The sequence below is a fragment of the Ambystoma mexicanum genome, chromosome 12, assembly GCF_040938575.1.
Source record: "Ambystoma mexicanum isolate Mex_15411 chromosome 12, UKY_AmexF1_1, whole genome shotgun sequence".
NCBI classification, from domain to species: Eukaryota; Metazoa; Chordata; class Amphibia; order Caudata; family Ambystomatidae; genus Ambystoma; species Ambystoma mexicanum.
In genome coordinates, this window is record NC_090936.1 from 1,164,650,272 (window position 1) to 1,164,675,726 (window position 25,455).

Below are 25,455 nucleotides of genomic sequence, written 5' to 3' on the forward strand. Positions count from 1 at the left end.
CCTAAAACAAGCACTCAAATGTATTTCCGGACAGATTGTACCACCCCGATCAGAGGATGCGCCAGGCGCCACAACTGTCTTTATGACCGATTCCCCACCCACTCAACCGCTGCTGCCAGGAGAACTTGTCTATGTGCGGTCCTTTATCCCCAAGTGGAACAATCCCAGGTTCAATGGACCGTTTGAGGTAATGTTTTCTCCTCATCTTGCGGTTTAAGTGAAGAAACTCTGTTATTGGATTTGCATATCCGATGTTCGGAAGGAATCTTCGAACGTTGCCCCAGCACTTTAAAAGAATGGTAGTGTGCATCTACCTCATTTCCCTCATCACTCCCAGCATTCACATTTGGATTACCCCCCCAACCTGTGAACACGCCCATCTGCTAAAAAACATACATTTGCACGAGTCTCCCCCGCTGTCCCGCTCTCTGTGTGCATACATTTGGCCTTTCAGACAGTAAAAGAAGATGGAACCAGCGCTCCCAAACAACCAATCATAATTTAGAAGAACAAGTTACTTACCAACTGGTAACGTTCTTTCGATTGGATGTTCCTCTAACGTATTCCTCATCTTAGATTTATTCCATCCTTCTTTAGCTGGTTCGTAAATTATTTCTCGGCAGAGGGCACCGATTTCGTCGAGTCAATGGTCCCTCAAAGGCTTCCGCCGAGGGTGACGTCATCGGGCATACAAGTAGCGCGTGCGGTGCCCGTTGGCCTAACTTCTGTTTTTCCCCCCTCTTGCTCTACTGTGTAGATTGAGCTGGTAGTCAGGTATCAGCCTTGCGAGAGTTGAAGTGGCAATAACCCAGAAAATCTACAGAGAGGTAGGATGGGAGGGCGATGAGGAATACGTTGGAGGAACATCCAATCGGAAGAACGTTACCAGTTGGTAAGTAACTTGTTCTTCAAACGGATTGTGTCCTCTAACGTATTACTCATCTTAGATAGACTCCGAAAGCAGTATAAAACACTCTCTGGAGAAGGGAGTAGATTTATTATACCATTATGTGGTGGAATATAGCACTGCTTTACCATAAGCAAGCTCCTTAGACTGGGAAGCATCCAGACTATAGAATTTTGAAAAAGTGTGCAGCGATGACCAAGTTGCTGCTTCACAAATGGATTTTATGGGAACACCTCTTTGAAGAGCTGTCGAAGAGGCAATCCCTCTGGTGGAATGGGCCCTTAAGCCTTCTGGTGGGTCTTTTCCTGCCAATCTGTATCATTCTGAAATGCAAAGCACAATCCAACGTGATATGGTTTGTTTTGACACCGATTGACCCAATTTCTTTCCGGTGTACCCAATGAAAAGTTGATTATCCACTCTAAGCTTGGCAAGCCTAGAAATGTAAAAGCTTCGAGCTGTTCTCGGGTCCAACCTGTGCAATCTTTCCTCCTCCTTACTAGGATGAGGTGGAGGGTAGAATGCGGGTAGAACAATTTTCTGATTTAAAAGAAAATTGGACACAACTTTAGGTAAAAATGAGGGTTTAACCCTTAATACCACTCTGTCCCTATGGAACACAGTATAGGGTGGCCCAGAAGACAGTGCCTGCAATTCTCTCACTCTTCTTGCAGATGTTAAAGCAACTAGGAAAACGGTTTTCAATGTTAGTAATCTTAAGGGAGAAGGGTGCTGGGGTTAAAAAGGGGCACACATTAAGAATTTTAGAACCAGATTAAGATCCCAAATTGGTACTTGGAAGGGATAAGAAGGAAACCCATTGGTGAGTCCCTTTAAGAATTGTACTATTAAGGGAAGTTTGAAATAGGAGCATTCTTCCAAAGAGCGCTTGAAAATGGAAAGCGCTGCAAGATCACATTTAATGGTCCCAACATTTAGACCTCTATGTGCTAGGGACAAGAGGAAGGACAACACTTCCGGAATGGAACATAGAAAAGGATCAACATTCTTTTCTCTGCACCAGTGGCAAAACATTTTCCAACGGCAACGGTATAGAGATTTTGTTGCTGGCCATCTTGCCGAAAGCAACACCTCCATTACGTCATCTGGAAAGTCCCAATCCTTGTATCTCAGCCTTTCAGATACCAAGCATGAAGATTGAGAGTTTTGACCTCTGGATGGAGAACCTGGCCCTCCATTTGTGAGATACGGTCCTCTCTCTGAGGAAGACGTAACGGAGGACAGATGGACATGTCTAGAAGGTCCGGGTACCACGTTTTCCTGGCCCAATCCGGGGCAATTAGGAAAATACGGTTTCCGAACCGTCTCAATCCCCTGATGACCTGAGGAATGACGGGAATCGGAGGGAACGCGAATAATAGTGGGAAGTTCCACTCCACCACAAACGCATCACCTAGGGCTCCTCTCGGGGGAAATTCCCTAAGAAATACCTTTCGCACTTCCGGGTTGATTCCGGTCGCAAACAGGTCTACTTGAGGGGTTCCCCAAAGGGTGAAGATCTCTTGAAGGACTTCCTGAGCCAGTTCCCACTCGTGGGACACTGTGCTCTGCCTGCTCAAAGCATCAGTCATGATATTCTCCTCCTCGGCTAGATGAACTGCCATTAAGGAGATTCCTTCTTGAATTGCCCTATACCAGAGCCGCATTGCCTCTCTGCACAGAGGTTGTGACCCTACACCACCTCTTTTGTTTAGATAATGCATGGCCACTGTGTTGTCCGTCATTATCAGGAAATGTTTCCTCCGACAGATGGCAGAAAAACCTTCAGCGCTAGTCTGATTGCTCTCAGCTCTAAAAGGTTGATGTGTAGTGGGTTGATGTGTAGTTTGGACTGCGATGGAGACCAACGACCGCTGATTGTCAGATCGCTGGCATGAGCTCCCCACCCCATGAGTGAGGCGTCCGTCACTACTGTAATCTCCAGCCATGGTTACCAAAACTGTTCTACTTTTAGGATATTCTCTGTGCAAGTCTAACACACAAGATCCTGCCGAACCTTGTTTGGAATCTGAAGAAAATCTGTCATTTGACCTGAGAACTGGGACCATTGAGTCTTTAGAGCCCATTGTAGGGATCTCATCCTCAGGCATGCCTCTGGCACTAGGAAAATGCAGGATGCCATGAGGCCGAGCAACCTTAAGAAGTCGTAGGCCTGGAGATTTTGGGCATTTTGGAATTTGGAAACCATCTGAAGAATGTCTTGAGCCCTCGACTTGGGAGGGGAGCTCTTTCCCAAGGATGTGTCCAATACAGCCCCTATGTACTGGAGCTGTTGGGAAGGTGTTATTTGTGACTTCTTGAAATTGAGGGAGAAGCCCAGTCTGTGGAGGAAGTGGCAGGTGACTTTCAGATGATCCAGTGCTTGTTCGGCGGAACATGCCCTGATCAACCAATCGTCCAGGTAGGGGTAGACGTGAATTCCCCCTCTCCTGAGGTGCACTGCCACCACTACCATTAACTTGGTGAAGACCCTTGGGGCGGAGGTCAATCCGAATGACAGGACTCGAAACTGATAGTGTGAGTCGCCAACTACGAACCTCAGGTATTTTCTGTGCTTGAGACGAATTGGCACATGAAAATAAGCATCCTGGAGGTCCAATGACACCAACCAATCCTGAAGTTGAAGGGCCTGAATGATCTGAGAAAGAGTGACCATCTTGAACTTGTCCTTCCTGAGAAACTCGTTCAAGCTTCTTAAATCCAAGATGGGTCTCAGTCCTCTGTCCTTTTTGGGAATCAAAAAATACGGGGAGTACATCCCTTGTTCCTCTCCGCTACAGGTACTGGCTCTATAGCACCTTTCTCCAGCAGAGTTAGAACTTCCTGCTGTAGGAGCGGGTCTGAAGACTTCAAAGCGTGTCTACCTGGTGGATTGTTTTGAGGTTGTGTTAGAAAAGGAAGGCAGTAACCTTCGGCTATTATTTCTAGAGCCCAAACATCTGAAGTAATGGCTCGCCATTCTTGCAGATGCTGTGACAGCCTGCCTCCCACAGGTGTCTTGTGATGGAAGTCCTCAAAGTGGTTTTGTGGTGGTTGCTGCAGCCGCTGATGTCAAAGAGGCTGCAGCTGGAGCTGGCTTTGCACGTTTTCCTCGTCCACCACGAGCGGCCTTTCTCTGGCCCCTTTGACTGGCCATTCCTCTCGCCTTTCCATATGAGTAGTAACAATGGGATCGTCCCCTCCAAGATTGCCCTGACGCACAAAAAGGCTAAGGTTGTCTAATAGCAGCTCCTAAAGACTTGGCAGCTGCTTTTGAGGTCTGCAACCTCTCAAGGCTCTAGTCAGCCTGGTTGCCAAAAAGGTGAGGCATGATCAAAAGACTGTTTTGCACATCTGGTGCGAAACCCGACTTCCGTAACCACGCAAATCTGCACATTACTGTGCTAGTGCCCATGGACCTGCTCACACCATCTGCAGTGTCGAATCCAGACTGAAGGGATTCCTGCATGGCCTCCTTTCCATCTTTAACAATGGCTAGGAATCCTTCCCTTTCATGCCCTTCTGGTATGTGCTCCGCTGCCATTGCAATGCACTCCCACATAGTGAACGAAAATTTTGCCAAGGCACATGTGGAGTTGGCCGATTTTAACGTCATACTCCCAGCTGAAAATACCTTGCGTAACCAACCACACGCTTGTCGTCCCTATCCGGAGGGATAGAAAGGTACGCCACCTTATTTGAAGCTGTGGCTGCCTGGACCACCAGACTCTCGGGAGTAGGTTTAGACAGATAGCCGGGGTCGCTGCTGGAAGGGCGGTATTTTGAAGTAAGGGATTTATTCAGCGGAGGAATAGAATCCGGAGTCTCCCAATTTTTGGCCACCCTATTTTGCAAGGCTACATGGAAGGGTAAAATCAGATCTTTCGGTGGGACCATGATCCAATATATCAGTCAGATCATCCTGGATGAACCGAGTTGGTGGTCTAGCCCATCCTAAATATTCGACCACCTTTGTCATTGACGGTTTGAGGGATTGACATGTTCCCCTGGTTCTGGCCTGCCAAAATCTGTTTCAGGCAAAGTATCAATACCACTTGCATTATGCAATGTTTCCACCAGGTCCCTCAGAAATCAGGCATTCTGGGCCATTTGGGGTGCTATATTCCAGTCCAAAAGGAACATTCTACTCATCAGACCGCTCATGTTCTTCAAAAATTGAAGTTAAGGATTTGAAAAATTCTTTCCTTAGAAGAGGTTTAAAAACCTTTTCTGGGAGATGTGGGAGAGGTGTATCAGTGGAACCTGAAGGCATTACAGCCTTTACAGCCTTCTCTTTTGCTGTTATTTTTACAGCTTCTGGCTGAGCTGGCTGAACTAGAGCCTTTGGAATATTTGGCGGCGAGGGCTTCGGGGTCGACGTCGAAAAAGGCGTTGATGGCACCAACGAAATAGTGGTCGTCGACGGAGCTGGCTTCGAGGGTGTCGAGGCGCTCTTTGAAGACTTGCCCTTTGAGGTGCGTCGGGTTTCAGACGGCGTCTGTGACCTTGACCGGTCGACTCGACTCGAGCGGTCTTCTTCGGTCGGCATCCTGGAAGGTTCCCGATCCTTCCTCCTTCGATCACCTGGGCTCGAGGGCGCACGAGTATCGGAACGATAACGCTCCTGGCCGGCTTACGAAGAAGGCACAGACGAGGCTTAACTTTTTCAAACACCTCCATCATTTTTACCTTGAATGCTTCCCACTCTTCGGAGGAAGAATGTTTTGTGGGCATTTCATCCTTTTTGGGGATTCGTCAGAGGACGAGGTGGAAGGGGACCAGTGGCATCTTTTTTTGGACTTTTTTGTCAAAGACAAAGAGCAATGAGAATTTCGTCGGGACCTAGACTGATGCCTTTCGCGTCAAGGAGATTTCTCCTCACGGGACCTCGACGCTAGAGGCTTTTCGGTCGGGTTTACGATCTACCTGCAGTTTTCCCTTCCTCTCTCACAAGGCCTTCCCAGTCATCGCCTGACACTTCGTACAGGCCTTCATGTCGTGGCCTTCCCAGAGGCACCACAGACATTCCCGGTGCGGGTCCGTGATTGACATTTTCGAACTGCAGGATTTACACTTTTTGAATCCCGATCGTGGGGTCGTAGTCGGGGTCGACGACGAGGACAAATCGAATATCTTCAGTTATTTACTGCGTCACAGAACTGCTCGAGGCGCGCCGAGTCTCTGAAGCAACACGTACTGGGGAAAAACGGAACTGAGCACAACGCGCGGCGCGCGCGCTACTTGTTTACCCGATGACGTCACCCTCGACGGAGGCCTTCGAGGGACCATCGACGCACAGCGCCCTCTGCCGAGAAAAAAATTCCAAAGCAGCTAAAGCTGGATGGAATCCATCTAAGATGAGTAATACGTTGGAGGACACAATCCATTCGACTTGTAGTGTTAGAAAGTATTCCATTTGTAGTATTATGTCCAAGTTTCTGTATAATTACATGTGTGAAATGCATTTTAGAACAGATATTTTCGCTATTTCAATGTTTATTTCAGGGATTTATTTAGGAGCTTCTTTTATATTAGGGGGACATATAAAAGAGGGGAGGAGTGGGGGTAGAGGAAGACATTACAATCTCACTGTAAATAGTGAGAACGCACACTCAAATGAAACTGAATACGTATTTGTCCCAAAGCCCAACCTTACGCATCAACACGTTAAAAAGTCTGTCCATGATAAGAATTCACCCCCCTCGCATTGGAATATTATATCACTAGGTTTCTACTGTTTTCAAGATGTTCTAGTGCTTTTCAGAACACAAACCGTACTGATGTAAATAATAATAGTAGTGTTATTAATGGATACATAGGGGCACCCAAACGTACAAAGAGACAAGCACGAAGGGTGAAATACACCACCTACCACAGGAGCTTGGTCTTGACGCCATAGAAGATGTGCATCACCCAGAGCTGTCCAATAGCTGGTATACAGACATGAGCTCAGTGGGGAGGAACAGAATGAATACAAGTTGCCATATGTCTTCATTGATACCGCATGCATCAGCGGCGCCCAAGGTCTTAGTGTCACAAGAAGTACCAATTCTAGAGGCCCAATGTCTAGCACATCTTGTGCTATGTAGGCTCAGGGGCACTTTCCAGGTAAACAATGTGAGACTCGAACTTATCGATCCAGATGCCTGCAAGGCAACAACAATACGAAAAGCAATCAATGCCTAAAAGGATCCTACCTGGTAATGCAAGGACTGAAATACACAAACAAATGGCAAGAAACAGCAGTTAGCTGCATAGCAGAGTGTCCAATGGGATACAAAGAAGGGGTCCTGGCCCGAGTGGAAGCATCATGTGCACTGTTCTGGACTGAACACATCATAAAACGAACATGGATTGAAAAATGGAAAAAGAGTGAAAGTGCACAAAGAAGAAACATATGAACTCTGCTTTTATAGTGCCGGAACAACATTTGTAGGATACAAATGACATTGCAATAAGACTTTACTCATTCCTGATCTCAAGAAAGGCACGGCAGCAGTGATGGATTACAAGCGTACTTGCACCTCCCACCAACATGGAGGGGCTATTGTTAGCTAGCAACACTGCACTCAGCCCTGCTTGTAATCCCACAAGTACATTTACCTTGTTCTCGACCATATCAACACCTATTTCACAAACTATGCTGACGACACGCAGCTGGTGTTTGAACTAAGTGGCGACTATCTAAAGATAGTGAGCAACTAACCATGATATATAACAACGTTGAACAATGGATGGACTCCAATTTGATGTGCCTCAATGGGAAAGAAAAACGGAGCTCATGATATTCGGCTCATCCTCAGCCCGAGCAAAGCTATCTCCCGCCTACACATCCTTCCAGATTAAAGATACACCCATACCGGTCCTAGGTAAGGTTAAAACCCTTGGCATGCTGCTGGAAGCATCTCTGGGGGCGAACGCCCAACTACAGTAGATAAAAAGAAACTGTGTTTATCATCTCCGACTAATAAAAGCTATCAGACCCTTTATATCAGAGGACAACTGCGCGACCATAGCAAGAGTTATCATGTCGCGCCTTTACTATGGCAACGCCCTAGTCCTGGGTGCCTCCAAGCAGTGACTACAAAGCTACCAAGTTGTATAGAACAATGCGGTAAGAATTGTCAAGCTCAAATCTAGAACCGAGCATATCAGCAGCTCCAGAAGGGAGCTCCATCGGCTGAAAATCGAAGACGGGGCGCAATTCAAGTCCTTAACCATTGTACATAGATGTATTTATGGAAAAGCACCAATCTACCTTAAAACAAGGATTAAACCATATGTTCCAAATAGAACATTGAGATCGTCCCAACTTGGTAAAATCGCAGCGGCCCCACACAAACTCAAAAGTGGCTTAGGCAGAGCCTTTCCGACCCTTGCAGCCAGTCTCTGGAATAGTCTTCCGGATCATTTAAGATTGGAAACCAACTACACCTGTTTTCGCAAACTGGTAAAAACCCACATCTTCAAATAAATTGCCCCCCAGTCTATCCCCAGCCAGAGTAAACTTATGTAGCCGTCCCATCCTCATTGTATAATTCCTGTTACTCCTTCGTGTCCGTGTTTCTGCGCCCCGAGGCTTGCGAGCTACCGGCCCAATATAAATATTAAAATAAAATAAATCAAATTTACAAGGGGGGCCCCACCAGGTGTCGCCCTCGTAAGATAGTCCCAATAGGAGGACCGAGACAACCCTTTGATCTTTTGTGAGTGGACAGGATCCACATTTCAGCAGCATTCACATGATGGACTCTGAATCACACAGGCTCCAACACTGAACTAATGAAATTTCTCTCATGGGACAAGCATACCGGCCACTCAACAATGACAAGTTCTCTCTCAGGTCCCCAAAACATTAGATGTGCACTGGACAAAAAAATAAAACATTGGATCCTCATACAGTTTATTCTGGACTGCCAAACCTCATCCATTGGGAGGCTACCAGTGCCTCCTGAGCAACCCAAGGCAGATGCTCTTAAGGTCTCTGTCGGTTATCTAAGTCTACATTACCACAGGCTGCATGACTTCGAGGCACAGGGCCTCAGACTGCCACGGCTCTCAGCACTACATTTCTAGACTCTAATTGCACTTACAACCTGCCAGCCAACACCGTCTTGATATGTTGAGTGGTGCCCAACAGGATCCACAAGCACCATGTTGTGTGCAGGGGAGCAACAGTCGCCTTGAAATAACCCAACCTCTGGGCGCTTACTACTCACCTTCAGGACACAGCAGTACCAGTATCCCAACACTAATATGATCTCAAAGAGGGCATTTTCCCACCAGGAAGCGGTTAGAGCCTAATGTCAGACCTCAGTGGGAAGGATATCCTCCTTGTGGGCAAGCTGGTAGTGCACCTACTACCCGGGAACAAGAATTCTTATGGCGGTGGATGTGTAGGATGTGGACGGGAGTCATTGGCAAACTAATAAACCCACTTCAATGAAACCCTTCCCATGTAAAATGGCTGCTGGGGAGGGAGAGCGTTGATCATGTCTGAATGTGCTGGTGTGATCAAACAACAGAGCTGGTAGCCATGTGCCGCAGACATGGGATCAGTGATTCAGCTACCAGCAAGAATGATTCTGCTGCTGTCTTTGGGATAACATGTTGACTCTGTTTACTGCCAGTGGTCTGAGTAAACCGCATGTGTGTTTGAAGATATGTGCACTATTTTTGATCATTGATAATAAAAATGTGAAAACAAATTTCCCTGGGAAATGTAGAATTCCAGAAACGTAAGAAAATAATATGTCATTTATATAGAAACAAATGCAAAAAACCATAGACTTTACTTACATCATATAACCAATCAGGTGATTATGTTCAACTTGTGTCGCAATGACAGGCGCTCCACATGGGCTCTGCTACGTTCAAAAGAACCAAGAGCTACCTTAGAACAGACTTCTAACATTACAGCAGATGTGTTGATACAATTTTTCAGTCAAAAATTCGAACTACCTGAGAGATTTAGTAAACAACTCTAAATTTACAGCCATGACATCTGTGGACTTTGTTGGGTGGTCCAAAGAAGAAATTATGATAGCCATTTGGTCATTGAAAAACTCAAAAGCACCCGGGCCTGACTGTATTCCTCCATGGTTGGTTGTTTTATTATTTATAATGCGCAACACACCCAAGGGGAACAGGGCGCAGCGGTCAAGTATATGCGAAGCTTAGTTAAAACAAAGGGTATAAAATCAAAATACAATTATTAAGGACTAGGAAAGGTATATACAGATGAAGCAGACATAATACATTATTAATTACATAAGGGTATATACAGAAGGTGCAAATATACAGTTTTATGGACTAGGAGAGGTATATATAGATGAAGCAGACATATTACATCAACAATGAATGCTAAGTTTAAGTTTGGATGTTAGTAGAGTATACAGGTAAGTGTATACAGGTACTAGGTGGGCAGTTGTGATTGCCACGATGTGTTAGGTAAGGGGAAAGGGGAGGATATACTCCAAAGCAAGGATATATCGGTAGTGGGACCTGGTATTTGCTAAGCGGGAGTTATCATTTAGTGATCAGTTCGATTTCAGCCACATAATGGTGTTGGATCTGAAGTTTTGGTAGGATTGGTCCATTCTCAGTGTAGGAGGAAGGGAATTCCACAATTTAGCTGCTTTCACAGGGAAGCTGTTGTGTCATCAAGAGGGCTGCATTGCTAAATGTTCAGTTTGACTACATCTTAGAAACTGACAGAATCCCCACTTCTTGGTTGAAATCAATAGTGGTCCCGATTTACAAAAAGGGCAAGAAAACCGACCCTGCCAATTTAAGGCCCATTTCATTGATTGATGCGGGAGCAAAGGTACTTGCAGCAATCTTGCTATTACAAGATCTTGAAGCCCATATTGGTTTTCACAAAAGCTTATCACGATTCCAAATTGGATTTTGTGCCCAAATGGGCACGACTAAATGCATCTATTTTGGCCCACCTTCTTGTAAAAACTAACATCTCTAATACGGACTTGATTTACATGGCATCAGTTGATCTTTGTGCGGCCTTCGATTGTGTGACCCAAGCAAAACTATGGGAGAAGTTGGAATGTTTGGATGTTCCCAAATATCTTATTGCCCTGACAGCAAAATTGCATTATAACACTTCATATCTGGTCAGGATCAACACTTCGGGTGCTACAACACAGCCAATCCCAACGGGGTGGGGATTAAACAGGGCTGCAATTTGGCGTCAACCCTGTTTAACCTCTACCTCTGTGACATCGATGAGATCTGGGCAAAGAAATTCTCCTATCCCGCAAGGCTGGGCCATTTAAAGATCCAATGGCTCGCCTTTGCGAACGACATCCTAATATTTGACCATATGCCGTTTGGATTGCAAATAAAACTCAATATATTTGCAGATTATCTGTTCAACCATAATCTTCAATGTAATGTCCAAAAATCAAGGGTCTTTATATTTGGGATTTTGAAGAGGAGAACTCCAGTTATAGAATGGACTATCAATCGTATTTCTATTCCTAAAGCTATGACCCTAAAATATCTAGGTTATGATATTACTGACTCCAATTCATTAAAAATGTGGAAGAGTGGGTTGAATGAAAAGGCCACAGTCTTGGCTACGCAAATGTGGATTGTTTATGCTAAGTTTTGTAAATTTTCAATGTTCCCGTTGTTTGAATTTTATATGCTAAAAGTGGAAGCGATTATTCTATATGGATTGGACATGTGCCTCAAACATCGCCAATGTTCTTGACCAGATACAGGGGGCTCTTTGGAAGGGCACACTGCGCCTGGCCAAGTCACTTCCCAATTCTGTTCTTCGCCAGGAATTGGGGCGTACTTTCTTGTCCATTAGACTGCACTGTCGGCGTTTGATTAACTTATCAAAAATGCTGTATCTGCCACCTAATTCATTATACGAAGAGCTAGGACGAATGATTATAGAGAGAAGAACAAGTTACTTACCAACTGGTAACGTTCTTTCGACTGGATGTTCCTCCAATGTATTCCTCATCTTAGATGTATTCCATCCAGCTTTAGCTGCTTCAGAGATTTTTTCTCGGCAGAGGGCGCCATGCATCGATGTCGTCGAGTCGAGGTCCCTCAGGGGCCTCCGTCGAGGGCGACATCACCGGGTATACAAGTAGCACGCGCGGCGCCCGTTGGCCTCGGTTCTGTTTTTCCCTCCTCTTGCACTGTTGTATAGGTAGCCAGGTGTCAGCCTTGCGAGAGTTGAAGTGGCAATAACCTGGAAAATCTACAGGGGGTAGGATGGGAGGGCGATAAGGAATACGTTGGAGGAACATCCAGTCGAAAGAATTTTACCAGTTGGTAATTAACTTGTTCTTCGAATGGATTGTGTCCAGCAACGTATTCCTCATCTTAGATTCCCAAAGCAGTGCAGAAAGCTTTCTGGAGGAGGGAGTAGATTTTTAATGTCATTATATGGCTGAATATAGTACTGCTTTACCAAAAGCAAGCTCTTTAGACTGGGAAGCATCCAGACTATAGAATTTAGAAAAAGTGTGCAGAGATGACCAAGTTGCTGCCTCACAAATAGATTTTATGGGAACACCTCTCTGAAGGGCTGTCGAAGAGGCTATGTCTCTGGTGGAATGGGCCCTTAAGCATTCTCGTGGGTCTTTTCCAGCCAATCTGTAGCATTCTGAAATGCAAAGCACAATCCAACGTGATATGATTTGTTTTTACCCTGATTGACCCAATTTCCTTCCGGTGTAGCCAATGAAAAGTTGATTATCCACTCTAAGTTTGGAAAGCGTAGAAATGTAAAAGCTTAGAGCTCTTCTCGGATCCAGCCTGTGCAATCATTCCTCCTCCTTACTGGGATGAGGTGGAGGGTAGAACGCGGGCAGAATAATTTTCTGATTTAAATGGAAATCAGACACAACTTTAGGCAAAAATGGGGGTTTAACCCTCAATACCACTCTGTCCCTGTGGAGCACAGTATAGGGTGGCCCAGAAGACAGTGCCTGCAATTCGCTCACTCTTCTTGCAGATGTTAAAGCAACCAGGAAAGCTGTTTTCAATGTTAATCTTAATGGAAAAGTGTGCAAGGGTTCAAAAGGGGCACACATTAAAAACTTTAAAACCAGATTAAGGTCCCAACCTGGGACTTGGAAAGGGTAAGGAGGGAACACATTGATGAGTCCCTTTAAGAATTGTATTATCAAAGGAATTTTAAAGTAGGATCACTCTTCTGAAGAGCGCTTGAAAATGTAAAGCGCTGCAAGATAACCTTTAATGGTACCAACATTTAGGCCTCTATGTGCCAGGGACAAGAGAAAGAACAACACTTCCGGGATAGAACATAGAAAAGGATCAAAATAATTTTCTCTGCACCAGTTGCAAAACTTTTTCCAACGGCAACGGTATAGAGATTTTGTTGCTGGCCTTCTTGGCGAAAGCAACACCTCCATTACGTCATCCGGTAGGTCCCGATCCTTGCATCTCAGCCTTTCAGATACCAAGCATGAAGGTTGAGAGTCTGGACCTCTGGATGGAGAACCTGGCCCTCCATTTGTGAGAGAAGGTCCTCTCTCTGAGGAAGACGTAAAGGAGGGCAGATGGACATGTCTAGAAGGTCCGGGTACCACGTTCTCCTGGCCCAATCCCGGGCAAATCAGAAAATGCGGTTTCGACCCGTCTCAATCTCCTGATAACCTGAGGAATGACGGGAATCGGAGGCAACGCGTATAGTAGTAGGAAGTTCCACTCTACACAAACGCGTCCCCTAGGGCTCCTCTCGGGGGGGAAAATTCCCTTGAACAATACTTTTTCGCACTTCCGGTCGCAAACAGGTCTACTTGCGGGTTTCTCCTGAAGGACTTCCTGAGCCAGTTCCCACTCGTGGGACACCGTGCTCTGCCTGTTAAGAGCGTCCACCTTCATATTCTCCTCCCCAGCTAGATGAACTGCCGTTAAGGAGATTCCTTCTTGAATTGCCCAATACCATAGCTGCATTGCCTCTCTGCACAGAGGTAGTGACCCTACACCTCCTCTTTTGTTTAGATGGATGGCCACTGTGTTGTCCGTCATCATCAGGACATTTTTTCCTCTGATAGATGGCAGAAAAGCCTTCAGCGCTAGTCTGATTGCTCTCAGTTCTAAAAGGTTGATGTGTAGTTTGGACTCCGATGGAGGCCAACGACCGCTGATTGTCAGATCGTTGGCATGAGCTCCCCACCCTATGAGTGAAGCGTCCGTCACTACTGTAATCTCCGGCCATGGTTTCCAAAAATGTTCTCCTTTTCGGATGTTCTCTGTGCAAGCCCACCACAGAAGATCCTGCCGAACCTTCTTCGGAATCTGGAGGAGATCCGTCACTTGACCTGAGAACTAGGACCACTGAGTCTTTAGAGCCCATTGAAGGGATCTCATCCTCAGGCGTGCCTCTGGCACTAGGAAAATGCAGGATGCCATGAGGCCGAGCAACCTTAAGAAGTCGTAGGCCTGGAGATTTTGGGCATGTTGGAATTTGGAAACCATCTAAAGAATGGCTTGAGCCCTCGACTTGGGAGGCAAGCTCTTTCCCAAGGATGTGTCTAATACAGCCCCTATGTACTGGAGCTGTTGGGAAGGTGCCATTTGTGACTTCTTGAAATTGAGCGAGAAGCCCAGTATGTGATGAGAGCGGCAGGTGATTTTCAGATGAGCCAGGGCTTGTTTGGCAGAACATGCCCTGATCAACCAATCGTCCAGGTAGGGGTAGATGTGAATCCCCCCCTCTCCTGAGGTGCGCTGCCACCACTACCATTAACTTGGTGAAGAACCTCGGGCGGAGGTCAACCCAAATGGAAGGACTCGAAACTGATAGTGTGAGTCGCCAACTACGAACCTCGGGTATTTTCTGTGCTCGAGATGGATTGGCACATGAAAATAAGCATCCTGGAGGTCCAATGACACCAACCAGTCCTGAAGCTGAAAGGCCTGAAGGATCTGAGAAAGAGTGACTATCTTGAACTTGTCCTTCCTGAAGTTCTTAAATCCAAGATGGGTCTCAGTCCTCCATCCTTTTTGGGAATCATAAAATACAGGGAGTACCATCCCTTGTTCCTTACCGCTACAGGTACTGGTTCTATAGCACCTTTCTCCAGCAGAGTTAAGACTTCCTGCTGTAGGAGCAGATCTTGAAACTTCAAAGAGTGTCTCCCTGGTGAATTGCTTTGAGGTTGTGTTAGAAAAGGAAGGCAGTAACCTTGGGCTATTATTTCTAGAGCCCAAACATCTGAAGTAATGGCTCGCCATTCTTGCAGATGCTGTGAGAGCCTGCCTCCCACAGGCATCTTGTGTTGCAAGTCTTCAAAGTGGTTTTGTGGCGATTGCTGCGACCGCTGATGGTAAAGAGGCTGCAGCTGAGGCTGGCTTTGCACATTTTCCTCGTCCACCACGAGTGGCTTTTTTCTGGCCTCTTTGACTGGCCATTCCTCTCGCCTTTCCTTATGAGGAGTAATAACGATAGGATCGTCCCCTCCAAGACTATCCTGATGCACGAAAAGGCTGAGGTTGCCTAATAGCAGTTCCTAAAGATTTGGCAGCTGCTTTTGAGGTCTGCAACCTCTCAAGGCTCTCGTCAGCCTTGTTGCCAAAAAGGTGAGACCCGTCAAAGGGCATGTTCAAAAGACGGTTTTGCACGTCCGGTGCAAAACACGACTTTCGCAACCATGCAAATCTGCCCATTACCGTGCTAGTGGCCATGAACCTGCTCACACTATCTGCAGTGTCCAACCCAGACTGAAGGGATTCCTGCATGGCCTCCTTTCCATCTCCAACAATGGCTAGGAATCCTTCCCTTTCACCCCCTTCTGATATGTGCTCTGCCGCCATTGCAAAGCACTCCCACAGAGTGTACGAAAATACTCCCAGCTGAAAATACTTTGCGTGCCCATCCATCCACACGCTTGTTGTCCCTATCCGGAGGGATGAAAGGGTACGTCACCTTATTTGAAGCTGTGGCTGCCTGGACCACCAGACTATCGGGAGTAGGGTGTTTGGACAGATAGCTGGGGTCTCTACTGGAAGGGCAGTATTTTGAAGAGAGAGACTTATTCACGGAGGAATAGAGTCCGGGGTCTCCCAATTTTTGGCCACCCTATTTTGTAAGGCTACATGAAAGGGTAAAATCGGATCTTCGGTGGGACCATGATCCAATATATCGGTCAAATCATCTTGGATGAACTGAATTGGTGGTCTAGCTCATCCTAAGTTTTCAACCACCTTTGTCATTAATTACCTGTATGAGGGATTAGCATGTCCCCTGGTTCTGACCTGCCAAAATCTGTTTCAGAGGAAGTATCAATTTCACTTGCATTATGAAAGGTTTCAACCAGATCCCTCATCCTGCTTTCCTCAGAAATCAAGCATTCTGGGACATTTGGGGTGCCATATTCCAGTCCAGAAGGAAAATACTCCTCCTCAGACCTCTCCTGTTCTTCAAAAATTTAAGTTAAGGATTTGAAATATTCTTTCCTCGGAAGAGGTTTAAAAACCTTTTCTGGGAGAGGTGTATCAGTGGAGCCTGAAGGCTTTATAGCCTTTTCTTTTGCTGTTATTTTGACAGCTTCTGGCTGAATTAGAGCCTTTGGGACATTTGGCGCAGAGGGCTTCGGGGTCAACGCGTCGATGGCGCCGACAAAATAGTGGTCGTCGACAGAGCTGGCTTCGAGGGCGCCGAGGCGCTCTTCGAAGGCTCACCCTTCGAGGTGTGTCGGGTTCCGGACGGCGCCGGTGACCTCGAATGGTCGACGCGAGTGGTCATTTTCGCTCTGCGTCCTGAAGGGTTCCCAATCCTTTCTCTTTTGATCCCCTGGGCTTGAGGGCGGGTGAGTGTCAGAACGGTAACGCTCCCGGCCGGCTTCCGAAGAAGGTGCGGACCAAATCTCAGTCTTTTCAAACCCCTCCATTTTTATTCTAAATGCTTCCCATTCTTCGGAGGAAGAATGTTTTGTGGGGCATTTTATTCTTTTGGGGGATTCGTCCAGGGCGAGGTGGAAGGGGACCGGTGGCGTCTTTTCTTGGACTTTTTCATCGAAGACGAAGAGTGGTGTGATCCACTTCGGGACCTAGGCTGGTGCTTTTGCCTTTCGCGTCGAGGAGATCTCCTCACGGAACCTCGACGCTAGATGCTTTTCGGTTGGGTTTTCGACCTACCTGCAGTTTTCCCTTCCTCTCTCGCAAGGCCTTCCCTGTCATTGTCTGACACTTCGTACAAGCCTCCATGCCATGGCCTTCACCGAGGCACCAAAGACATTCTCGGTGCGGGTTCGTGATGGACATTTTCGAACCGCAGAATTTACACTTTTTGAACCCCGAACGCGGGGTAGTCGGGGTCGACGACGAGTACATTATCGGATATCTTCTTCAGTAACTGCGTCACAGAACTACACAAGGCGCGCCGGGTCTCCGAAGCAACACGTACTGCGGAAAAAACGGAACTGAGGCCAACGGGCGCAGCATGTGCTACTTGTAAACCCAAAGACGTCACCCTCGACGGAGGCCTCCGAGGGACCTCGACTCGACGCCCTCGACACACGACGCCCTCGACACACGACGCCCTCGACACACGACGCCCTCGACACACGACGCCCTCTGCCGAAAAAAAAATTCAGAAGCAGCTAAAGCTGGATGGAATACATCTAAGGTGAGGAATACGTTGGAGGACACAATCCATTCAAAATCCACCATCTGTAGCAAAATGTTATGACTCCATGGTTAAACTGTTAGATGATTGCGCAGCACTCTCTCCAGCTGATTTGGAATTAAGCTTGCAACATGTGAAGTAATGTTTATTTGAAAATGATTGGGTGGAAGCAATTTCTGCAAGGAGACTGCATTGTGAAGTGGCTTTGTTCGCATCTAAGTGGATGCCCCGCAGAATGTACTTGTTGAAGTTTCCCTGCTGTCTATTGAGGGAGGTTTACCTAGGTTTCAAGTTAAATCAGTTGTACACTCTAGAAAGAACTATGAAATGGGGTAATATACCCGTAATTGAGGGGAGTATGAGATGTCGTTTTTTGTAACGATGCAGTACAGAAAGAAACCTTAAAACATCTTGTAATCTACTGTAAATATTTTGAGAACAAGCGGGTAGCATTTTTGGGGTGTAACAGTGGGCTCAACGATGAGTGCTAGGGAATGGTGCTGGATGTCACTCATGTGGGGATTTTCAACATAGACAGTATTTCTGCTGAATTAGATCAAATGCAAATTCAAAGCTAATAGTGATACAAGTATCTATTTAAAGCTACAAAATAGGACTAACTTATGAAATTGTAAATAGTAATTGTTTATTGTAGGAATTGTGTTATTCTTAGAGAGAATAGTTTTGTTTAGTGAAGTCGTGGTGTGCTGGTAATACACCACCTACACGGTGTTTCAACTATTTTTTTGCTAGTATGTGGTGCTGAGTTAACTGTAATCAAGAACGATGAACATGGAAAGATTGTTTTTATATGTGAATGTTGTAAAAGTTTGTTGAACAACTTGATTAAAAAAAATTAAAAAATGTGCGGTTAGCAACAAAAAAAAAATGAAATGGGTATAAAGTCATGCTCGCATTTATTCATTTTAATATCACTGTACCTGTATATTCCTTTGGCCAAAGATTCTGCACACACTTGCCAAGCGTCTTGGGAAACCTTCAGCTGTTCGAAATAGGTCAATGCCTGCAATCATTTACAAAGGATACACAATTATGAGTGTTGACTGGCACAGAAAAATTATTTTCCCAGGAAGACAATTCCCCTTTAACATTACTATATATGATCACCTTTCCACTCTTACTATTAGCCACACAAAGAAAAGGAAACAAACTCTGACAAAGGTTATGGATTTGGCCGTTGTCTAAAAAATAAAGAAAAAGTGACTTACCTCTCTTATATAAGCCATCTTAACAGACTGGACGTCATGTGCAGCCCGCCTATAAATATCCCAGATCCCTATCCTCCACATTGGGCATTTGTGTCAAGGGGAATATAGAGCATTCCTTAAGCAGTATATTACTGACATTGCATGCTACTCTGGGTCTGGCACAACAATGTGTATGCCCTGCAGTGGAGAAAACTACTAAAGTAATGGTGGAAAAACCCTTGCAAGGCCATGTAAATATTTCAGTACCTTTCATGCCGTTTGGCATTTTGCTTGTTGGGTGTTCTAAGCTGGTTTTACAGTTGTTGTAAAAGGTAAATTTGATTATTTTAAAATAATTAATTTCTATGACCTGGAGGGGAAAAACAACACAAAGTATAGGAGAACTAAGTGCATGAAAATGGGTTTAAGACCAATGTTTGGGAATATACAAACCTGCTTTCTATTCATCACATTTTGAATAGATTGTATTTCTTATCCATTTATGTGTGGATTATTAATGGATTTTGGATGTTAAAAACTATTCATTGAATACATTAGTGTATGGATTAATGAGATTTCTATCCCATTTTAGATGTGTGAAACCTCTTTATGTGTTATTGCAAGAGTTTAGGGATACCCGGCAACCTCTCTATAATATTAAATATAAAGTCGTTTTTGAAAAACTTTGTTTAGTCTCTCTGCTGGTGTAAGAAGTGTGGGGTTAGCAAATGTGTGTTCTGTTCTCACACGCCAATGCGCAGCATCTTCGTGGGAGCAAAGGAGGCCTATTTAGTTCTGCCTCGAGTTTGTCTGCTTCAAACTATAAGGGATAGAGCCTTTTGGCTTTTTCTCATATGCCCGCCCCCCACCCCCCTTGTGCCTTCTGCAACGCGCCTCACTTGATATTTTCTCAGGCAGGCTGGGAGCAACCTGCAGAATGCAACCCTCGGAACAGCAACAATTCAGTTCTGAGGGTAACCAAAATGTATAAAAGGGGAGAGGTGTACTTCAGATACTTCCCACGAGGCTAAAAGTCAATCCTAATCTAAATTGAAACATTGCAGCAGGTCACTTCTGCCATTTGGCGAGAAGGTACTCTGTGCACAATACACTTACTGGACACACATTTCCACAGCATTCAGTTCACATGTAGTAGTTGCTGCTGTTTTAAATGCAATGCTTGCTGCCGAAAAAGAAAATGTTCCATTTCAGACAAAAAGTGTAAGCCAAGTATAATTCTCCAAGATCTGCAAGACTTTGAATTCAAGGCTTCCAATGGTACCAGGCGCTGTTTGGAAAGCAGACATTTTCACCTACATTTGATATATTATTGGCTCATAAAAGTAAGCAGTCAGTTTAGCTCAAGAGCCTGTACTTCAGAGTGAAACTCCATTAGGAGCTTGGTATGCAAGCCCTAAACCCAGCAGGAGACTCCAGTGGTCAGGAATAGGTTCAGATAAACAGAGAAAGCGATCATCCTTCATCCTCAACAAATGGCCACTATTCTGGAAGGTTCGGTTTCCTTCAGTTAAATTTATGGAACCCCTGTTAGACACCAGGGCTTCAATAATCTTGATAATCCGTCCTGAACAGATTTCACAACAGAATTAGGCACATACATCTGGTTGCCCAATGGAGACATATCTTGGTGTACTGCTAAAACACAATCCTAATCGCATAGTCCAGATGTTTGGTTGACATACCATGCCAATGTGATGAAGGACATGCCTTTCTAGGAAGAATAAAATAAAAAGGCAATTGCAACAGCTGCATGGGCTTTTGCTTGGAAACAATCCCATTTCACTAGGTGGAAAGCTGTTTCTTCTGCCCTTCCGTGCACCATTCCTACTGGAGAGAGAGGCTGGCAAGTGACCAGAAGTTCGCCAAATTGCTATTCCAGGCATTCCTACCTTGATTTAGATGCAAAAGTCAATGCTAAGACGAGGGACAAACTGTGCTCAAACATGTCTTGCCTTAAGAAAAGTGGTGCTCTAGAGTCAATGTCAAGACCGGAGGCTCCCCTTATGCTTCTCTTTCTTTATTAAATAATTAAAGAAAGCGCCCAGCAGCAAGATATTTTTTCTTCTTTTTTTTTTAAACAGAAAAATATATATAACAATAAATTTAAACAATGGAGTGACGTAGAATGTCCTGAAAGTCTGTAGAAATAAAACTACATTTCCCAGGGGTCTGAAGAAAGTTCAGCACAAGATCACCAACATGTGACCAATATCCTCCAATGACAGGCCAAGTCCCCACATAAACAGTCTTGAATATGATGCACTTCCCCTTTCTTTGCTGCTCACAGCAAGAGATAAGTACATCATATTTGATTCTGTTTAGGTCTATGTGTTGCTATTGTTGTAATATTATTGTACTATTCATAGTTTGTTTTTATTGAAGCTTCGCTTCATAACCAACGCTCACGCAAGCCTTCATACTGTATTTCTTCCCTTTTTCAGTGAAGGACGTATTACGCGTCATCCGCTCCGCGATCTTCCCTCTCCGACGCCAGCTACTTCCTGCTGGCGTCGGAGAGTACTGCGCAGCGTTGTATTCGATATTTCGGCTTTTATAAGCCACGTATTTACTAGTACGAGGGCCGGCCTTCGCGAGCCCCCATCCGCATGGCTCTGTCCGTTTTTCCCGACTCGCCTAGTGCGGCACAGCCTGGGGAAATAGTAGCTGGAACATCTGCGTGACCGCGGCCACCAGTGGGAGTGCCTGCTTCTGCAGGTGCCCTTTTCAGCTTTTTGGCGCTCGCGAGCGCAATTTTCGTTACGTTCAATAACGAACTTTGCGATTGCGGGCGCCAGGAGCTGTTACTTCCCCATTTCATTACAGCTTGACTGAATTTCATTAAACATTTTTTAAAAAAAGAAAGAAAGTGGGAGACAGAAAAAATACTTATTCTGCCATTGTCAAGTCTCAGAGCTTGAGGCTCACCATATACTGAACTGCCAGCTTGAGAGGAGGCGGTCTGTGCCCGCAATTTAAAAAAAACAAAAAAAAAAGAAAAAGGAAAGAATCTATATTCAAGAATATATATTCAAGAATATATACATACATTCATATATTTGTAAGGTTTAAAAAAAAAAAAAAAAAAGGAAGAGAAGGGAGTATAGAAAGGTGCAACCTTACATCATGGCAGCACAGTACTTCGCTCAGGAGGACCAGGATTGGCCTGAATAGGAGGAAGACACTTATGAGATCGATGACGTGGCGATGGCAAACAGCCTGGAAAAGGTGCTGGGTTCCACTGTGGAAACCAGCATCAAGAGAGCTGTATCAGAAATGCTCCTGCCCATTCAGCAGCGCCTGAACTCCATGGAGGAGCAATTGCAAGAGAGCTCCCTTCCGAGAAAAAAAAACACAGAAAAGAAAGCACCTTTCAGATGGGGGATGTATTCCGGCTCGATTGAGTAAAGACTCTACGACCCCCCCGAGCCATCCAGAACCCGCCACTGCTGCCCTTTCAGACGCCTTCTCCAGGCTGAAAAAGGCCTTTTTGAATAGGAAGGAGACCCCTTCCGCTCATGGAACCTCTCACCCCGAGGAAGAAAACAGGGGCACTAGGCCTAGCTCAGAGGGATACCAACAGGGCTTTAATCAAGAAAGTTGTGATTACAATAGTCTGTCTCCCGCATCTTCCAATGAAGACGCACAAACAATAGGGTCACGACCCTCCACTTCAGGGATCGCGGCAGGCCCCGTCCCTAAGAAAACAGTCAACGACCTTCCTTCTTACAAGGAGATGTTTTCACCAGAAGACTTGGTGCATCCCAGATCTTCCGACTGGGAGCCATCCCTAAGAACGACAGAGTATATTAAAGACAGGCTGCGCAAGCCTTTAGATAAAGAAGTCAGAGCAAGACTCAAAGCAGAATGCCCACGACCGGGGATTCCAGATAAGTTAGCCCTGACCAGAGTTGGACTCCAAGATGATTACTTTGAGCCATTTGTTTGTTGTGCAATGTCAGCTGCGCCATTTCTGCGTAGCGCTGCAAAGGGATCCTTTACAAGATCGATGCCAAACTCTGAGCTAGCAGATACCAAGTCGGGAGCAGCTGCCCAAGGTCTACTCTTTGGCGACTCCTTCGTCAAGGAGATGTCTAAATTTGTGGGCACCTTTACCGCGCTTGACAAAGCGCAATCCTCAATCAAAAGAGTTTTCTCTGCGAAGATTTTTGCCAGGGCCGGTTGAGGTAGAGGTCGCTCGTCCGGCCGATACTCTATCGATTTAAGACCTCAGCAATTCCAGGGATCATCAAGCCTGGCAGGACCGCACAGACACCACCTTCCCTTCAAGAGGGCGAGGAAGAGGTCGTGGCTGGAGGAGAGCTGCTCGACACCTAGCACAGCAACAAACCACAGGTCAGTCTGCCTACTACAGCGCCCACGCTATTAACACCTATAGGAGGGAGGCTAGCTCCTTTTGCGCATGCATGAGATTCCTTATCTGGGGACGCGTGGGTCAGAGAGACAGAGAATTATTTGCACAACCTTTTCAGACGGGTCGTCCCATTCCGATCACAATGTCCAAAGAGGACGAGATAGCGCTGGACAAGGAAATCCAAGCTTTAGCACTGAAGCAAGCGATTCGTCCCTGCACAAGTCCAGGGGGCTTCTTCAGCCCCATATTTCTGGTGAGCAGGAAGCAGAAAGTGCATCCAGTCACAAACCGCAAGACCCTCAATGATTTTGTCGTTTATCAGCATTTCAAAATGGAGGAATCTCCTGAGACCCAACGACTGGCTTATACACCTGGACCTGAAGGATGCGTACCTTGCGGTGCCCATACATCAGGACCACACAAGCTACCTGAGATTCTACTGGAAACACCGAGACTGGGAATTCACAAGCCTGCCTTTCAGTCTCTCTTCAGCTCCTTGGGCCTTCACCAAGCTCCTAAGACCAGTAGTGACACATTTAAGAGAACAAGGCGTCAGACTGATAATATACTTGGACGATATTATCTGCTTAGCGCAATCTCAAGCTCTAGTAGAGCAGCAAATCAAGCTGGCCATAGTCCTACTGCACAGTCTCGGATTTCTCATAAACTGGGAGAAATCTATCCTCAGTGCATCCAAAAACCTCGAGTTTTTAGGAATCGTCGTTCACACCGAAGCGGCTCAACTCCGTCTTCCGGCGGCCAAGATCCACTCCACCAAAAGGGAAATTCGCAGACTCCTGCAGAGGGAAGATCTATCTCTGCGAGACCTAGCGAGGGTAATAGGACTTCTCTCCTTCTCCATCCAGGCTATTTTGCCTGGACCTCTACACTATCGAGAGTTGCAGAGGATAAAGGGAGTACATCTAAGGCATGGTCTTTCTTATTCACAGCGGCTGACTCTCTCACCAGAAGCGAGAACGGAACTCAACTGGTGGCACTCGCACATGGAGGCCTGGAACGGCCGAGCGATATTCGGATCTGCCCCAGACATAGTGATAGAGTCAGACGCCAGCCGTTCCGGATGGGGAGCGAGATGCAGTCCGGTGGCCGCAGGAGGGACTTGGTCGCCACAGGAACTCGGAATACACATAAATTGCCTAGAGTTCTTGGCGGGTTCCAAAGACAGAGTGAGCTGTTGTATCTTACTAAAGATGGACAACATTGCGGCGGTAAGATACATCAATCATCTGAGTGGCACCAAATCTCAGGCCTTAGCAGAACTACTTTTGGTATTACTGCCTAGAGCACCGGATTTCAGTAACAGCAGAGTACCTTCCGGGTCTTACGAATGCAGTGGCGGATTGGTACTCCCGACACAGTCGATTACAGCGACTGGAAGCTCGACAAGGAAGTCTTCCTTCGACTTCAGCAGGTTTGGGGTCCCATGTCCAAAGACCTGTTTGCTTCATGCCTGAACAATCAGCTACCAGAGTTTTTCAGCTGGAATCCAGATCCAGCAGCGACTGCAACGGATGCTTTTCCCCAGCATTGAACCGAAGGAGTGCACTACGCCTTTCCCCCCCTTCAACATGATTGCGAGGACCCTGGCGAAGGCCCGTCAAGAGCAAGCAGAATTGGTTCTTGTAGCCCCGGTCTGGACCCCTCAGACCTGGTATCCAGTTCTTCTGGAACTTTCTTTGGATTTTCCAATCCTTCTACTCTCATTTCCAGATCTCCTGCTGGATCCTGCGGGGCGACGGCACCCTCTTCTCCTGCAAGGATCTCTGGTCCTAGCAGCCTGGGGGATTTCAGGTCTAGGTGGAGAGTTCCAGGTATGTCTCACACGGCAGTCAGCCTCATCGAGGAGTTGGGCCCCGGCCACACTCAAAAGATACTCTAACTCATGGAATACCTGGAGAAGCTGTAGTCAAGACAAAGGATTACATCCAGTTTTGGCACCTATAGAGGAAATTCTGGATTTCCTGGCATCCTTAGTAGTAACCTAAAGGAATTGTGGGTTTTACCCCTCATTAAAAAACAAACATTGTATCCTACCATCCCTACAAACTATAGGCCAATTACAACAGTCACCTTTTTTTTACTGAAGATACTGGACAGGGTAGCTTACCTACAGATCCAGGAATATCTTGAGACTAACCCCTCTTAGGTACACGACAATCCACATTTAGACCTCTACATGGGACCGAAACAGCATTAATTGACCTAAAAGCTCAGATAGATGAACCTGCGGACAATGGGAAAATTGCCTTGCTACTACTCTTGGACCTATCGGCGGCTTTCGATTTGGTTG

The 25,455-nt window shown here is 46.0% G+C and overlaps 1 protein-coding gene across 5 annotated transcripts in view; it reads right to left on the reverse strand.

Annotated features, from left to right (window-relative positions):
* The window catches only part of XPOT (exportin for tRNA), a 1,180,573-nt gene that overhangs the window by 1,008,260 nt on the left and 146,858 nt on the right, over positions 1 to 25,455 (reverse strand). For 4 of the 5 annotated variants that reach the window (XM_069629779.1, XM_069629778.1, XM_069629776.1 and 1 more), the window contains exon 3: positions 18,485 to 18,567. In XM_069629779.1, the coding sequence (XP_069485880.1) occupies positions 18,485 to 18,567 (83 nt within the window). Of the gene's footprint in view, positions 1 to 6,779; positions 6,852 to 18,484; positions 18,568 to 25,455 lie in introns of those variants that run through there. The other variant, XM_069629780.1, reaches the window with a different exon arrangement.